Source organism: Protopterus annectens, chromosome 8.part0 (assembly GCF_019279795.1).
Source record: "Protopterus annectens isolate FY-2018-M chromosome 8.part0, PAN1.0, whole genome shotgun sequence".
NCBI classification, from domain to species: Eukaryota; Metazoa; Chordata; order Ceratodontiformes; family Protopteridae; genus Protopterus; species Protopterus annectens.
In genome coordinates this window covers 1,924,538,512-1,924,554,796 of record NC_056741.1, presented here as the reverse complement: position 1 = coordinate 1,924,554,796, position 16,285 = coordinate 1,924,538,512, and the positions used below count along the sequence as shown (strand labels likewise).

Genomic DNA, 16,285 nt, shown 5'->3' with positions numbered 1-16,285 from the left:
CAAAATCTGCTGTTAAAAAGGGATATCTTAGGGCATATAAAATATGGCATTGTAACTAGGAATCTGAGGAGGTTAGAACGGATTGGGGGAAAAAAAAAAAAAAAAAACTGGATAAACAATTTGCAAAGAAACAATGAGGGATATATGTATGTCTCCCAAATATGGGAAGTCTAGAATATTTAGGATCTTTGCTTGGAAGTGCTTGCATAGGTATTTTATAACCCAAGCAATCTCCAAAATGTTTTCCCTTAAGTAGACTGCAAATGTTGGAGGTGTGACAAGGAAGAAAGAGGTAGAGGGTAATGATTTGGCAGACTTTAAAAAATTCCCTGCAGACTACTCTTGCAGAAATAGTGGGTGAGCAATTGGTGTGACTAAGGAAATTATTTTTTGAACAATGAAACAGAATCTGAATTGTCTAGACATTAGGCCTTACTGAGTGCAATTGAAAGAAAATACTAAAAAAAAAGTCAACTTGCTGGACAAAAATCTAACATCTGTATCATACATGCATGTTTTTTTTTTTTTGTGAGTTATTCCTACTCAGTTTAACAATGTAATGTTTGTAAACTCGCCAAGAACTAATGGGTATGATACACAAACTATTCAGCCTTATTTGCGGTCTGAAACTTTGTTTCAACTGTTAATGCTGCAAGACTGAAATTATTAATCTACATTCTAGGATTAATTTATACAGTTTGGATGTTTAACTCAATACATCAGACAGACGCCTCTAGGTGCATCTGCAGTTAACTTCTACTGATACCTCTATACATCGAATATTGCTCATTCATATTTGCATCAATAATTCCAAAACCAAGCAATTACAAGGTATTAAAATATTTCACCTTAAAGCTTATACAATGGCAAACTGCATTAAAATTTTACCTGTCTAGTGCAAGTAGAGACATTAACTTATTTTTATGCTATTCATTTATACAGACATGAAATATTTAGAAAATGTGGAAATTTTAACAACCAAGTAACACAGATGAATAAAATACTGTTGACAGTACGTGTTCAATTTGAGTGGTTGCTGAGATATTGCAAGTCATTTACAAAACGTTATAAATATAATAGTTACTGTAACTTATAAAATTCAGTTCAAAGACCTAGAACCTAAAGAATACTACTACTATAAAATGATAAACAACCAAAGCAGGAACCAGCTAATATTCTCAACAACAGAACAAAATTTGATTCAGTCAAAAAGCTTATACTTCGCCCATTGCAAGTTACAATGTAAACTTCTTGAGCTCCATTGGAGCGAGTGAGTTAAGTTTGTTCCAGGCAAGGTAGTTGTTACATGACCACTTGCTCTATACACTTATATTTTTGTTGAAGCAGATTCAAATCTCTGGTTCTAGCACTCACACGATTGTTTTCATTTTTGGAGAAAGAAGATTCTCAGGCCATCTAATCCCTTATGGGTCAGAAAACAATGCATAGATCATACCCCAATGAGTCCATGAGACACTGACTATAAAGGACAAGGAAAACCTCAGTTTTCCTGATAATGTTTCAGTACCTTATATAACCTTTTGATGTTAATTTTGACTTGAAAGTGGGGTCTTTAGTTTTGCTACATTCCAACAAGCTTTGTGTTATGGGAGGTTTATACATTTTTCTACGAATATGCATTAAATTTACTTAATTGGTTAACTACTAGCGCAGAGTAACATCAGAATTTAGAAATGTTAATACAGAAGTGTAAGAAGTTTGTACATTTGAAGTCTTTGAATACTCTATCTCAACTAGTTTAGGAAAGGAATTTTGAAATAGAAGATGATTAACCAATTTACGGTCAGACATGAGTGGATAAGGGTATATCTGTGGTACAGGACAAATGACTGCCACATTTGTAAGGGTCACGACAACAACATTTAGTCCGCTCTTGGACTATTTGACTCAGGGAATTCTTATTGATGAACATAAAGAATATTTGGGCATACCTACACCTCAAATGTAGGCCCTACCAGTTTATCAATGGGTAGTTAAAGTTCCCCAGGATGATGGAGTGTGTGTGTGTGTGTGTGTGTGTGTGTGTGTGTGTGTGTGTGTGTGTGTGTGTGTGTGTATATATATATATATATGAAGTTCATTCATTATACTTAAAAATAACTGCCATAATTTTAGTGACCATTGAGTGGGCCCTATAAACTCCTGCTAAGAAGTCAAACCCAAATACCGGTTGTTATTTAGTGACTTCACTCCTCAATGATTCTACAGAAAAATTTTGTAAGAAGCAGACCAAAACTGAGGCAAAAAGCAGAACATTCTGTGAAATTCTGGAAAGTTGAGAAGTATGGTGTCCATGTACCACATTTTCAGCTGGTGAAAGAAGGGCTGTGGAATATTTATTAGTTTTGATTTTCCAGACTACAGCTTTCTCCCTCCACGCCTCAAGGAGTCAACCCACAGTAGTCAAGAGAGGAATATCTAGGAAACGTAAAACATGAATACCAAGTTCCAAAACAGTTTACACTTTCATCCACTGGTCTAAAGGACTAACCAAATTAACCCTTTTCAGTCACAACTTAGGCCAGAGGTAGTACAAATGTTAACTAATGTGACTGTTCATAAATGTACCTGTATGGAAGAACTATGTGCACACATTAACAGACTGCTAGAATGACAACTAACAGGTCATGAGTTACACAACAAACTACATAGTAAATATTTATCACGGATAATGGTGGATGTGGAGGTTAAGACATGAGGGGCTTGTCCTGGAAGCAGCTACCTTCAGCTGACACAATGGGCAAGCCTTTAAGTGAGGCTCTAAAGGCATTTAGAATCAGGGCCATTTCTGACTTCACTCGGAAGAGTGTGTGGTGGTGGGGAGATAGTAAAACAGTTCCCATGCACTTGTGCTGCAACCTAAGGGGATGTGCTGCAGCTAATTCTTTATCTGAAGATATACACCAAGTACACCAACTTCCAATCCTCAACATCACCCAGGTAAACTTCACCCATGTTCCCAGATGGGTTGATTGATAGTAATTGAGTTTTTTTTTTTTTTTTTTTAATACATTTCAGAACTATTACACTCACTGTAATATGTATTCACATACCTGTATTTAATTTTGCAGGCTTCAAGTATAAAAAAACACTTAAAGCTTTACCGAAAGTGAGCCTGCCTTGGTGGTGGTGGGGGGTTAGGGTTAGGGAAAGAAGCTCAAATACTGGCTGATCCATTCCAAGGGAGGATGGTTTTCTTGTCTTGCTATGGCACCAACGTGGTTCTAACAGGTACAGTGAAATATAAGACAGTCAGATAGATACACAGGATGTGAACATGGTTATGGCACATGATGTCTGCATATGCTCAAAGGTGGGAGTTACTGGTGGTGGTTGGGGTGTTTCCCACTGCAGCCAGAATTGTATGACAGTAAGGTGCTTTATCTCAATCTGACTGGCTATACAGAAACCCGAGACCCACATGATCGGAAATGCAGATTACTGCTTGTGTGCGTGTTAGACTGTGTTGGGGGGAGGGTGTATGAAAATCAAGTGGGGGGGGGGACTTCATTCCACACACCTCTTTCAAACAGAAAAAAAAAAATGCTCTTGAGGTTACACTGTAGTGAAGATGTTTTCTTTTTACTCAAGCTTGTCACGTAGAGCCATTGAAACACCAGAGGGTGATTATTGAATGTTTCAGTCTTAACATATTCATTGATCACACATTAGTTGGACCTCTTCATCAGATCAATATTTCATGGCATAGACCTTGAATTTCTGACCAAGGAGATGGGGGGGGTGACAAATTCTTTTCCCCACATCATTAATAAAATAAACCCAAAATTTCAACCATTTCTTCCAACCATTTTCCCCAGATGAGTAATCTACCTCTTAGCAAGATAATTTTATGGTGGAGGCGCAAGCTTGACTATTGATAAATGGCTGGACTCAAAAGATTTTAATGCTTCTGAGCCATGTTTATAGATAAAAGGAAACGCTCCCTTGAGTACACATGGATACTTTCCACCAGCAACAGAGGCCTTACTAAAACGTCTGCCGCCACAAAAATGTTAGTTCTGTTGACATTTATTTCCTGAAGATCTTGCTTTGTAGTGTGAACTTCCAGGTAATTACTACTACTACATGCCTACAAGTTTCCAGACAAGCACATTCTACACAACTTGCAATAGGACCAATCCATGGTGACAGTTGCTACTGCTGTTATACTTGGCTAAAGGCCGGACTGCACTGTCACATTAACTGTATGAACAAGGGAACAGGAGCATATTAACATACGCTACTATAAAATACAATTCAGAGGCATTCCAGATATCACAAGAGCATGTAAAGCTATAAAATAAGCAACTATTAATAAAGCAATGGCAGAGACATTCAAGATGCCATATACAAAAACTTTACAAACAGCTAAAATGTAGAAATAGTCTTTCAAGGTTCAGTTACCAGCATACCTCTCAACGGCCCCAGATTTTTCTTTTGGCTTTGGCCCTTGTAAAAATGTTTGACTTTCTGGTAAATTATGGAGGACAAGTCACATCAGGAGTTTCATATTTATGACCCAACTTCCTTAATTACCTGTTTTTATTGATGGTGTTCCATCAATCTTCTAATCTTACCCTTACATTACAACCATATCCCATCCCCTTAGCTGCTCACTCTCCACTGGGCTTAAGCTGTTGCTTCACAATCTTCAGCAACAAACAGCACATAGTGACCAAAGACTAACATTGCAGCTACAAGTACAAAATCGCTTATGATTACATTCCCAGGTACACTACTTCAATGGCAAGTGTAACACAAAAGATGGCAGTTTTCTTCCCACCTCAGGACTTGCTTATTCCTAACTCAGTACTCAACTTTAGAAGCTGACTGGGGAAAGGATTACTCAGTATTAAAACCAAAGTATGGCCGGATAGGATGGTGCTGATAGAGTAAGATGATTACTCTGTATTAAGAAATGTGAGCCAGATTTTAATCTTATTGGCTAGCAGTTCAAGGGAAAGGGATAACTCAGAGGAATCAAAACTCTACTAAATCTTCAAACACGTCTGGCTAAGTATCTTATTTAGTTGGGTAGCAAAAGCTCAGCATGGTTAAAATGGAAGTTTTGTCTTCTATCAATGCACCAAGGTAGCATATCGAGGCAATTCTGTTAACAGTCTGAGCTAATTTCATTAAGTCACTTTTGCAGAGCTCCTCATAAAACACTCCACTGCACATATGGTGGAACTGTCAGAACATACACTTTCCACTTAAGGACTCAAGAAAAACACATCAAGACAAACACGGGCACTGAAGCGTGAAAACATCCCCATGCATATACTGTGGCAGACTGAACAAGAGAGCGTGTAAAACAGACCTCAAACACTGTCACAAGATTTTTCAGAATCGTTTCTGGATGCCAAAACTGGCACGACATTACTGCAGTGCAAGATAAAAAAATAAACAAATCTTACTATACATGTCATACTAGAAGCTTTTTTAGAATGTGCAGCATAGCATGAGTAATAAATGGTAAAATGTTACGTGGCACCAAACTTTTAAAGCGACATTAATAATGCAATACTACAACACCTAAAGTTTTATTATAAAATGTTCCTTCACTCAACATGCACAGGAAACTTACAGATTACAGCACAGGGTTAAAGGTCATACACTTTCAGAATCTCCACATACAAGTTCTCTGGGAGGAAACCGCACCAAACTCGAGCACAAAATTAATGCTGTACTAGACCTCACAGGTCAAAAGTGTATAAAATGCCAACAGTTCATTTAACATTAAAATTTTGTATTCTCCATCATCATCACCCACCAGCAAAGAAAAAATTGCCATGTTTTTTGCAGAGCCACAACCTTTACACGGTACACTATGCAGCACACATTTCTTTGATTACTACCAGTTCCAAATGAATTCACAACCTCCTTGCTTGTGTTCCACTCTGGTTATATGACAAAAAAAAAAAAAAATATATATATATATATATATATATATATATATATATATATATATATATATATAAAAACACACATATATATATATATATATAAATAATTCAGGATACAGAAGAACCCATTTATCAGTGTCACACACTACAGGTACACTTTAATTTGGAATTGCAGCCAGTTTCACAAAAACATTCTAACAGTCATACCTCTCAAATATCCCAGATTTTGGCTCAAAATTTTGCTCTGCCTTGCCAAAAACTGGTGACGTTTTGGAGAAAATGTGTGGATTACATTTAAAGTATGACAAGAATTAGAGTTTTAAACATCTTTTACTCAAGAAAACACATTAAATCCAATTCACTTACTCTAACTTTTTACTTTAACAGTAACAATTATTTGAAAAAAATACCCCTGGTTGTTTATGAATTTGTCCCAGATTGTTGGAAGAAGAGACGAGGTCTCTACCAGTGTATACAATAAATTTTTATTAGTTTCACCTTACAAAAACAGTTCAGTGCTGAAATATTGTAAAAACAGAAACATACTACCAACCAAACATCTCCATAATTACCCAAAAATACTCCTGTGGCACAACTAAGATTAAAAACACACCAGATAAACCAAACCACCAAGTTTTTAACAAAAATTAAGAACACAAAGCTTTCAAGACAAAATCTTTCTCAATGATCAAAAATACACTGGACGAAGCAGCTATTTAAATAAAACAGTGAATTTACCATTCAATAATTCAATTAGGCATAAATAATACATGCAAAACCAAAAAGCGGATCATTTTGGTTCCTACCTGAATATAAAATTATGCTCATGACCAAAAATTAAAGTATATTTGTTTCACCGTAAGAGTAGGTTTTAAACTGGCCACAGTATTCAAGCCTGCATAGACATCCTACCCCTTAACTAGTGTTTAAAGTGTGAAGTAATGTTAACCATTCCAAGTCTATTTGCTACTTGGCCAGCCAGGCACACAAATCTGCTATTCAAGAGCTCACAAGAGAAATGGAAGTCAAACATAACTGGTGTTTCAGAATTGCATAGCATCACCAAAATTACCTAAAAAGGCAGTTGCCAAAGAGTGACTATTAAAAAATTACAAGAATCTAACTTTGTCCATTTTCAAGGTTTTTGTTACACAACTCCTCCGTTCAGATGGCTGTAATGAACAGAAGGAAAAGAAACTTTCATTAAGAACAGATGCAACAACATTTCCTGTTTCAATTACAGTACATAGTCTAATATCAAGAAACTGTAAAGCCAAATATAAAAGCAGACAGACGTCTGTTGTAGGGTATAATAATACCTTAAGGCATGAGATGTCACTACAAGTACTGTGCACAACACCCCTTTTGCTTTCTTATGAGGGTGAAACTGGCAACAGACAAAGCAGATAGACAGCAAGCCAGTCAAACTTCTCCAAAGAAATTTGTAAAAACGAAAAAAGAAAAACTCAAAATAAACCAAAAAGGCAAGGTTGGCTATTCACTCCATGACTACAAGATGAAAGATTTAAACGTTTCCACCAAAGAAATGTAGAATTAACAAAACCCCAAATCCTTCATGCAAAAGCACAAGGCTAAAGTGGTACCCCACCACTGTAAGATACAGAACAATCTGCTCAGTTTTTCTTACTACTGCGGGAGCTGGAAAGAAAATGTACTGTCTCCTGTAGCTCAGAAGTTGGACTGTTGCCTGAAGTCTTCTCCCCAGCATCCTGTCAGATGGTCAAATTTTCCAAAAACAAATTCTCCAAAAACTCACCCTGTGGTCCTTTTTCTTTACAATGAGGAAATATGCACTACATTTGCCAGCCTAAAGTACTAGCGTTTAAGCTCTCCATGCAACAGAGAAAAGGAGTGTTGGCCATAACACCCCAGCTCTCTATACAACACTGCAAAAATCTCTCGGGAGATCTCATGCAACCTTACTACCACAGATATCTCTGGCCACCACAATGACTCTACAGATAGAGAGACTAACCCAAACCAGAAGGGGTTTCAGATACTGCCAAACAGACGAGGAGGCTTCCTTTACTGAAATGCCAAAACAGTCTGCCAGAAACTCTACATCGGTAAATCAGTCTGCACACGCCTAAAGACTTGCCATGTCCAAGTCTTCACCTCCGGAAAATATGAATGTTGTTATCCTGTTTGCCTGCCAAACTTCCATGCAACTCTCCAATAAGCACTGCAACTCAGGACCTTCAAAAAGAATGGCAGACATTTGCATCTGTATTACAAAACAACTAAAAATAGGTCCATAAGTGTACACTAGGGTTCTTATAAGCCTAGCTGAGCAACCCAAATGTGACCCACAAATTTTACTTATATAGGCTGTGATTTACCAGATGCCTCTGTCCATCACAGACATAGCAGCCACCCCAGGGGTGAATTTCTGATTACCTAGCCATTGGTCTAAGTTGTGCTTAAAAAGGGACAGGGAAGAACTGTGCTTCACATGGATTGGGAGCTTGTTCCCGAGAATGGGAATTCCCTGAGAAATGTATCTCGTCTCTCAAACATGTCGTATTTACGGCACAAGCCAAATTTAGGTATTTTTAAATCAAGTAGATCTGATGCAATTTGTTTTGCAGATGTGTAAAAGGTTTGTCAAACCAGGGTCCAGGAATGCCCTTTATGCCAGGCAAAGATTGCTTGGTATCATACAGTTTTCTGAAAGGGGAACACACAGGGCTTTGAGGTGATCAGCACAGGACATTTTGTTTACTCCCTGTAAAGAACCTTTGTGGATGTTCCAGTTGTTGCACGTGTCAGGTTAAGTACATACAGAAGGGGTCATTATACTCCGATGGGCCTGACGACAGCACAGTACAGTAGTATGATGACCTCTGGATCTAGATTCCATACCCTTCATTATAACTTGAGCAACATAGAAGGATTTTCTTACTACATTGGACACAGGATGATCAAAGGCAAAGTTGCCACACTAGTTCCCAGATTCCTGACTAGTGAATAACTTTTAAGGGAATTTTATTGATGATGTAGTTACCCAGGGTGGTAGACTTACCAAAAAGGTACTACAACAAAGCATTTTTTGGTATCAAAAGTTTAAGCCACGACTTTGGCACCAAGCATGTGTCAATATCAGACCTTCCTGAAGGGTGTTCTCATCTTGGGGGGGGGGGGGGGGATTCAGAGACTTACAGTTTGCAATAACCTGCAAACTTGGGCAGCCATAGGCCTCCGACACTGGCTTTGACATCCAAGTAGTAGATGCCAAAGAGGAGTGTACCCATAACAGAGTCCCTCTTTGTGGAAGTAGCCTCACCAATTCTAACCTCCTGGGTCCTATTAGTGGGCAGCTAGCTATCCAGCATGTTATAAAGGATTTTATACCTAGCTCTATAAGTTTGTTGACAATGCTTGAGTAAAATATTTTATCAAACAATTTAGCCAAATCTAGGTAGGAAGTATGCACTATTTTCTCCTTATTCATTGCCTTACTGACCCTTTCAAAAAAAGACACCCACAAAAAAAAAAAGACACCCACAAGACTCAGTAAGCAGGACCTTTGACAAAGCCAAACTGGGATGGAACCAGTCTCTGGAGGTCTCCTATGCAGTTGTTAATTTCTACGATAATTCTTTCCACAGCTTTGCAAATAAAACAAGTCAAACTAATGGGTCTGTAGTTTCCAGGATATGTTGAAGGTCCTCCCTTATGAATGGGGGTCGACAGCTGCAGTCCTCCACTCACGCAACACAAAGTTTTTTTAAGACTAGACTATAGTTAAATAATGACTCCACGGGTCCTAATAAGTCACATTTTAGACTATTCATAAGGTATCCTGGGAAGTTATCAGGGCCCACTGAGGCTGTGTTCTTGGTTTTACTCTATGCAGCCAGTACATGCTCCCTAGTTATAGCTGGAGGGGTTATGCTTAAGGGTATTTTGAGGGAATGGTTGAAGTGAAACAGGGTAAAGTTGGAAATGAATTAGTCTGCTGCCAAGTTTTCTACATCGCCAGGCTCAGTGAATGTGGCACCATTAACCACCAGTTCAGCACACTGCTGTGTGCTGCCCTTGAAAATTCCAACATAGCTGTAGAAGGCCTTATGGTCATCTTTCACCTGGGAGGCTATCTTAACCTCATAATGTTTGCTTTACTTGACCAAATTAGCCCTCAATCACCTACTTAATTTGATGAGAGTGTCTATTTCTATGGGAATTACCCTACCTGATTTTTGCCATAATGTCTCACTGCATTTATAGCAGAAGCCTAGACATGCAAAATACACCATGCTGTCCAGAAACTAGACAAAGCTAAACAAAATTTATCAATGCAAAAAAAAAATGCACACATTTTAAAAATAAAATTCATCCATGTCTTTAAGAGGAATCACCGCTCTTTATGCCCAAGAAACCTGCAGCTAGATAGATTAAAGGTACCCTGCAGACGAATCAAAAATAGCAGTAAAGCCAACTATAAATGCAAAAACTGTCAGGAAAAAATATCACTTATGTGTTTGCTTACAAATACAAACTGCAGAAGTCCGGTTTACACTTAAATACTTCACATGACTGTTTCAGAGCAACACGTTTGACCATATTGTGAACTAGTTTGCCTCTAACTGTACTTAGCATTTTACTGTGACTTCTCCTTCCCAGCACTACTGAGGCTATTTTTTTAACATTGTTACCACTGCTAAGATACAGTTTAAAGCGACATGCTTAGAGAGCTAATGTATACACTTACAGAGCTGCTCAGTTTTTCTCGCAGAATATTTATCTGAAAAAGTTGAATGGTTATAAACTGCAGTTTAAACAGAGTTCCTGTACAAGTTGAACACACAATTACATTTAATTTGACTACCTGTAACAGGACTAAAGTGAAGGCCATCTCCAACTCTTCTCTTAGCACTCGTTACCACCCTATGAAATTTCTGTCTGGAAAGCAGATGACTCACAGCTGACCCCCCCCCCCTCCTCCCAACACATTTACAGGCTACAGGATCAAGTAACCTCCCAGAACCAGTGACACAGCAAATGACTCAGATTCTGCTAGGATTCCAAGGCTTAAATATCTTATCAGTTAATCACCCCTTCCCGAAAGAGTAAACAATAGAAGATATGCATCATCTGGCAAGCAACCCCCCCCCCACACACACACACAAAAAAACCTAGATGCAAGTAATACTAGGGACTCACCGACAACTGTAAAGGGACTGATGACTGTACTCAACTAAAACGTGACCACAAGACATAAAGACTCTCATACTTGGCTGTCATGTATCCTTTGATCTTATACTTTCACCATAATAAAATACATATGCCATCTGACAAATCTAACACATTCAGTCCAAAGTCTACGAGTACCATAGTTCACATTATACGTATAGATATAGATATACAAATATTAAACATGCCCACAATTATAGATACCATACAAATATTAAACATGTCCACAATTAATAAACCTCAGAATTTAACACAATCTTCACTACTACTTTGTTAGCATATCACATGACCAGTCAGCACCAGCGACTTGTTCATTCTAAAGGAGAGGATGTATGCATCCCTGAAACACAAGGACCATGGTGCTTAAAAATATATTACAGCGTTAAATTATATTAATCATAAAATCGTTCCAGACAGCTATTAACTTAATAAAACGTGTTTATTAATTATGATGAACACTGACATTTAACTAACACCACTTAATTAACATCTCATAAGATTCATGTACATGAAGTATCACCCCACTCTACACAGACACCAGAAGAATAAGAAAGAATGCCATAAAACAAGCATGGGTTACTCACCCCCACCTCAAACAAAATTCAAATTAAGGCAAACAATGAGGATTCCTAGTGCCTGCCCCCAATCAGCCTTTCTATGTTCTAGCTGTCAATGCACGGTAACAGTCTTAGGTTCCCAACCTTGGCAGTTTGCAAAACTAAACACACAACTGACCTCCACAGCCAACCCAGCTGCATCAAAGTCAGAAACACTGGATACGACACTTCCTACCACAGCAGCAAAACGTACCTACAGATGTGTTGCTTCAGTCATCTGTAATAAATAAAAGCGCTCAAGTTTTCTTAAAACAGACTGACATGAAGAAAGCACTTTTACAAAAACTTTTAGTAGCATCACTGCAGTGTTCATACATAGTTTGAATGTTAAGCATACACAAAACAGCTGTTATGGTTTGGTACTTCAGTACCACTATGAACACCACACTTGTTGTGTCTTTCAGCTTTTCCCAGTTAGGGATTGCCACAGCGAAACTCCAGTCCGCTAATGATTGGCAGTAGATTTTTATGTTCTGAGTTGCCGGCCCTGGTGCACAACTATGAACACCACACTACATCCCCATATTTGTAAATAGGCACAAGGGCTTGCAAAATAAAATGGGATCTGGCTCTGTCCCTCTTGTAACCCTGACTAATCTTTACTGTAACTGCTATGCATTCTCCCATTCTACCTCATACTCCTTGTTACTTATTTCTGAAAAAATTAGAATGTAAGCTAAGCAATCAAGTTAAATTATTATATACATATATACATATACACACACACACACATATATATATATAATAATAATAAACAGTGGACCACTCACAGAAGGGCAAAGTCCTGCATTAAGAAAAAATAAAATTCAATACATTTGTAATGGATACAGTTAATTACATTTGTCATGTGAATATGCATGTTATCTATATTAAGCAATACTATGCGAGGTGAAACTTTTGAACTATGCTCAGTGCCGTGTGCTTAGCTACTCTGTGTAATATAGCAATGAAATAAATCATATACCCGGTCACACCGATCTGAAACATTTTACAGTTTTACTGTTAAAATGTGTCAAGAATCTGCACTACTGTTGTCGCAAAATATTTGTGGTAGTGGTTGAACAGGGTACAGGGGGGCAGTCCACCTGACCTGATAAAAATGTAAATAAAAACACAGAAAAAATGATGCTTGAAGGTAGTCTATGACTGGGCTATGAAGGCTGAATGGAGTGCTTCACACAGCTATGGGGCTAGAATAGAGCAACGGTGACTGTTGCAGATTAATTTTGTTTGAAGAGCTTGAAATATGGTAGTCATGCATGCTTCTACTGTAAGGTTACAGGTTATTTTATGTTTCAGCCTGCTTAACAACAATGGCAAATCTCTTGTCTTAATATATCTTGCAATCACAGTTTCCTAAAGAAATACCCATTACAGAAAGTGAAGACGACAAACCCAGAAATTTTATAAGAGGTTACCCCCCCCACACACACACACCAGATGCAGTTAAGGGTACACCATACACAAGTTGGTAATATAAAATACTTGTACCTATGACAAATCTAGCAGCAGAAAATGCAAACCTTTCCAGGCTCAAATAAACAGTAACATGCTTAATTTGCTTTAACTTTTTCAATATGAAACTGAAAGTTTAGGGCTTTGGTACTTAAAATAAAAAAATCTGCTTATTGTAAGAATGACGCCATCTCAGAGTGATACATTGTCAGAGTCAATGAATTTTTAGCTTGGGGGGGGGGGCAGAGTGTTTCAAAAGTACAGAGGTTAAAAAAAATCAAAACATTGCTTTTTAGTAGTAAGAATTCATGTATCATGAGCCATTTTGGGATTGGTACATTTGGCTTTTTATAACTGAATGGATGACCTGGACGCTGATGCAACCATGTTGCCCACATAAATACTTACTGAGAGCTTAGGTAGGTCAAGGGGTAACAAAAAGATTGCTGTGTATCTTTGTGACTCTTAGCATTTCACTATATCTCACAATCACCATTGGGGGAGGGACAATCATACCCAGCAACGGATACTTAGTGGTTCAGCATAACATGGAGCATGGCGGACTTCTACCACAATGGAAACCCCATACATAGTATTGATGGATCACTACAAAGTTAAGCCATCTTTGCACCTGGTCCACAGGGATACATACCCCTGTCACTCTTTGGGCAGTTGTGCCCTGTGGGGGGGGGGGGGAAATAAAATAGCAAATACAATATCCTGAGATTTTTATGGCAAAAAATATCCCATAAGTTTTCTTTAATAGTGGCATAAAACAGTTATTTCTAATCAAAAACACCTAAATATTATATGAAATAGTATAAGCTACTCAAATGCTGCAAGAATAAGCTTTTATTTGGGCAAAAATGAAGTAAAATATCACCAAAAATTAAGTTATACACTTTACACTGGCTATGGGTATATTTTATCCTGCAGATTCTCAGGTTTCTACAAAAAAAATCCCATCTGGGGTTTTTGAAAATGTAACCCTACTGGCTGGCCCATAAGGAACAACATTCATGCTATAAAGCAGTTTACTGAAAGTTCTGCATACCAAAACCTTCTCCACTCCAGCTCACGTACCACCAGAAGCAAAGCAGAACAAAGCTGTGCAAACTTAAGGGCCATACACAAGCAGCAATAAGGCCCAATTACAAGGTAAGAAGAGAGCCATTACAAGTCTACAGAAGAGAAAGAGGCAAAAGCCAGCTACCTACCAATGCTGAGGTTTTAACTAACTAATAATTTCTATAAAGGCAAGCACAAAACTCCTGTCCAAGATCAGGCAACAATAATGGGTACCTACGTGCAAGGCTGCAGTCCTCGGAAAACCATGATCATGTGTTCGATGCTATAACCTTTTCTACCATTTGACCCTGAGCAAGCTGCCTCGCTGCCCTCGAGTTCAAAGATCGCGTACTTCATTCAGACAGCTAAGAACATAAACCTCCGAAGCCATTCTGCCCCCCACCCCCTCCTCTCCTTGCGTGAAAGCCACATCAGCTAACTTTACGACCGTGTCATCTACTTACAAAACAACAAATATATGTAACCAAGTTACAAACGTCCTGCAGCACTTGAACTACAGTTACGAAACTGATCAACTGTCGCTCAGACCCATTTGCTTATTCCAGATGGGCATACCGCTCCCATCATAAAAGCAAGTGTGCGTTTGTTTTTTAACTCACCAACTAAAGTTACGCAAAGCTATTACCGAAACAAAAACAGTGTTACTTTCTAGGAGCTCTTCCTAGAGTGAATCAAGAGCAATCAGAAATACAATGCATATTCTAGACAACACGCCGAGTGCACACCAGCGAGGTCACTCATCAAGTCCAAAGTGCAGCAAGCACACCACAATAGGACCTCACCTGAGTACGATGATCCCGGCAGAAGCTTTTCGTGTCCGGAGGGGGAGGTAGAGGTGGCCCTGAGGGACCCAGTTTCTGGGGCCCACGGTGAAGAAAGTGACCCCATGCTAAACGAATGCGTGTGCAACGATCACATAGCCTCTCGAGACAGCATTCGCCTGCTGTGCCACAACGTGTGCTAGTCGCCGGTGAGCCCTGCATGCGCGACAACGTACCCCGCTCCCCAGCAACAACAGTGGCTCCCTGGTCCTCCTCCTCCAGAAGCCCACTAATTAACAGCAGTTCGGGGGCCACCACTCCGTCACACTGCGAGCAGCACGATGGAGCGCAGCAGGGTTGCCCCTGCTCCCCAAGAGGCGACGCCATCAAGTGGCTACACCAAAATGCAACTACCAACGAGTGCGTCTCGCTGTCTGCCTGACGCCACTGTGCAACCCAGCAACATTACCAGCAGCAGCTCCCATACCTGCCTAGAACAGACCCCACGCGGCGCTACGTCACGATTCTCGTGCCCGCCTTCCAATGCACGTGATCGTTGCAAGGAAAATCCAGTTTAGCGGGCGCAACTTGAATGTGGGCTTTTGAACTGTAAAGTTTTAAGAGGCTAAAGTGGGGGTAACAAATAAAAATCCTGCATATCACAATTGTTTCTTTCAAAAATAATATGCAACGCAAGTATAAAATCGAAGCTTGTATTGAGCGTTAAATTAGATGAGGATGCGTAAAACGAAACACTTATTTCTAACGCTTATACGTGGAGCGATGAAACAAATTACAGTGCAAATGGCAACATAGCAGATTACTATTTTTGTATAAGGATTTTTGAAAACAACATAAGTAACTTAGTAGCCTTTACTTTTAGTGCGTATCATTCCTCAAAAACATCGTTTCGCAGAATGTCGTATATGTTGTTGAGCCTTGCAAAGTGTTTTTTTTCAATGCAAATTGTTGATTGACAGACATTTGAGTTTCAGATATTATTTTCTACAGAAAACGTACGTTAATGCAAAAAGTGCACAAATGCAAAAATTAAAAGCTGTCCCTGATTTTGTATCTTGTTTGTTTCCCTGTATCAAGATAGTGAGAGCTCTAAGTTTCCATTTTTACTGCAACATCCAACAAGGTTACTTGCGTTAAATGGAGGCAGTTATGTGAACGTGCAAATCGAGTTACACGTGGAGAAAATGTAGAACTTTGTATG

At 38.8% G+C, this 16,285-nt stretch overlaps 1 protein-coding gene across 1 annotated transcript in view; it reads right to left on the bottom strand.

Annotated features, from left to right (window-relative positions):
- LOC122809725 (E3 ubiquitin-protein ligase TRIM71-like) overlaps positions 1–15,592 on the bottom strand; it is a gene marked incomplete in the record, with an annotated part of 240,999 nt that extends 225,407 nt beyond the window's left edge. The window contains 1 exon segment of the mRNA XM_044081428.1: positions 15,085–15,592. Coding sequence (XP_043937363.1) covers positions 15,085–15,450 — 366 coding nt within the window.
- Positions 15,593–16,285: the final 693 nt, after the last annotated feature.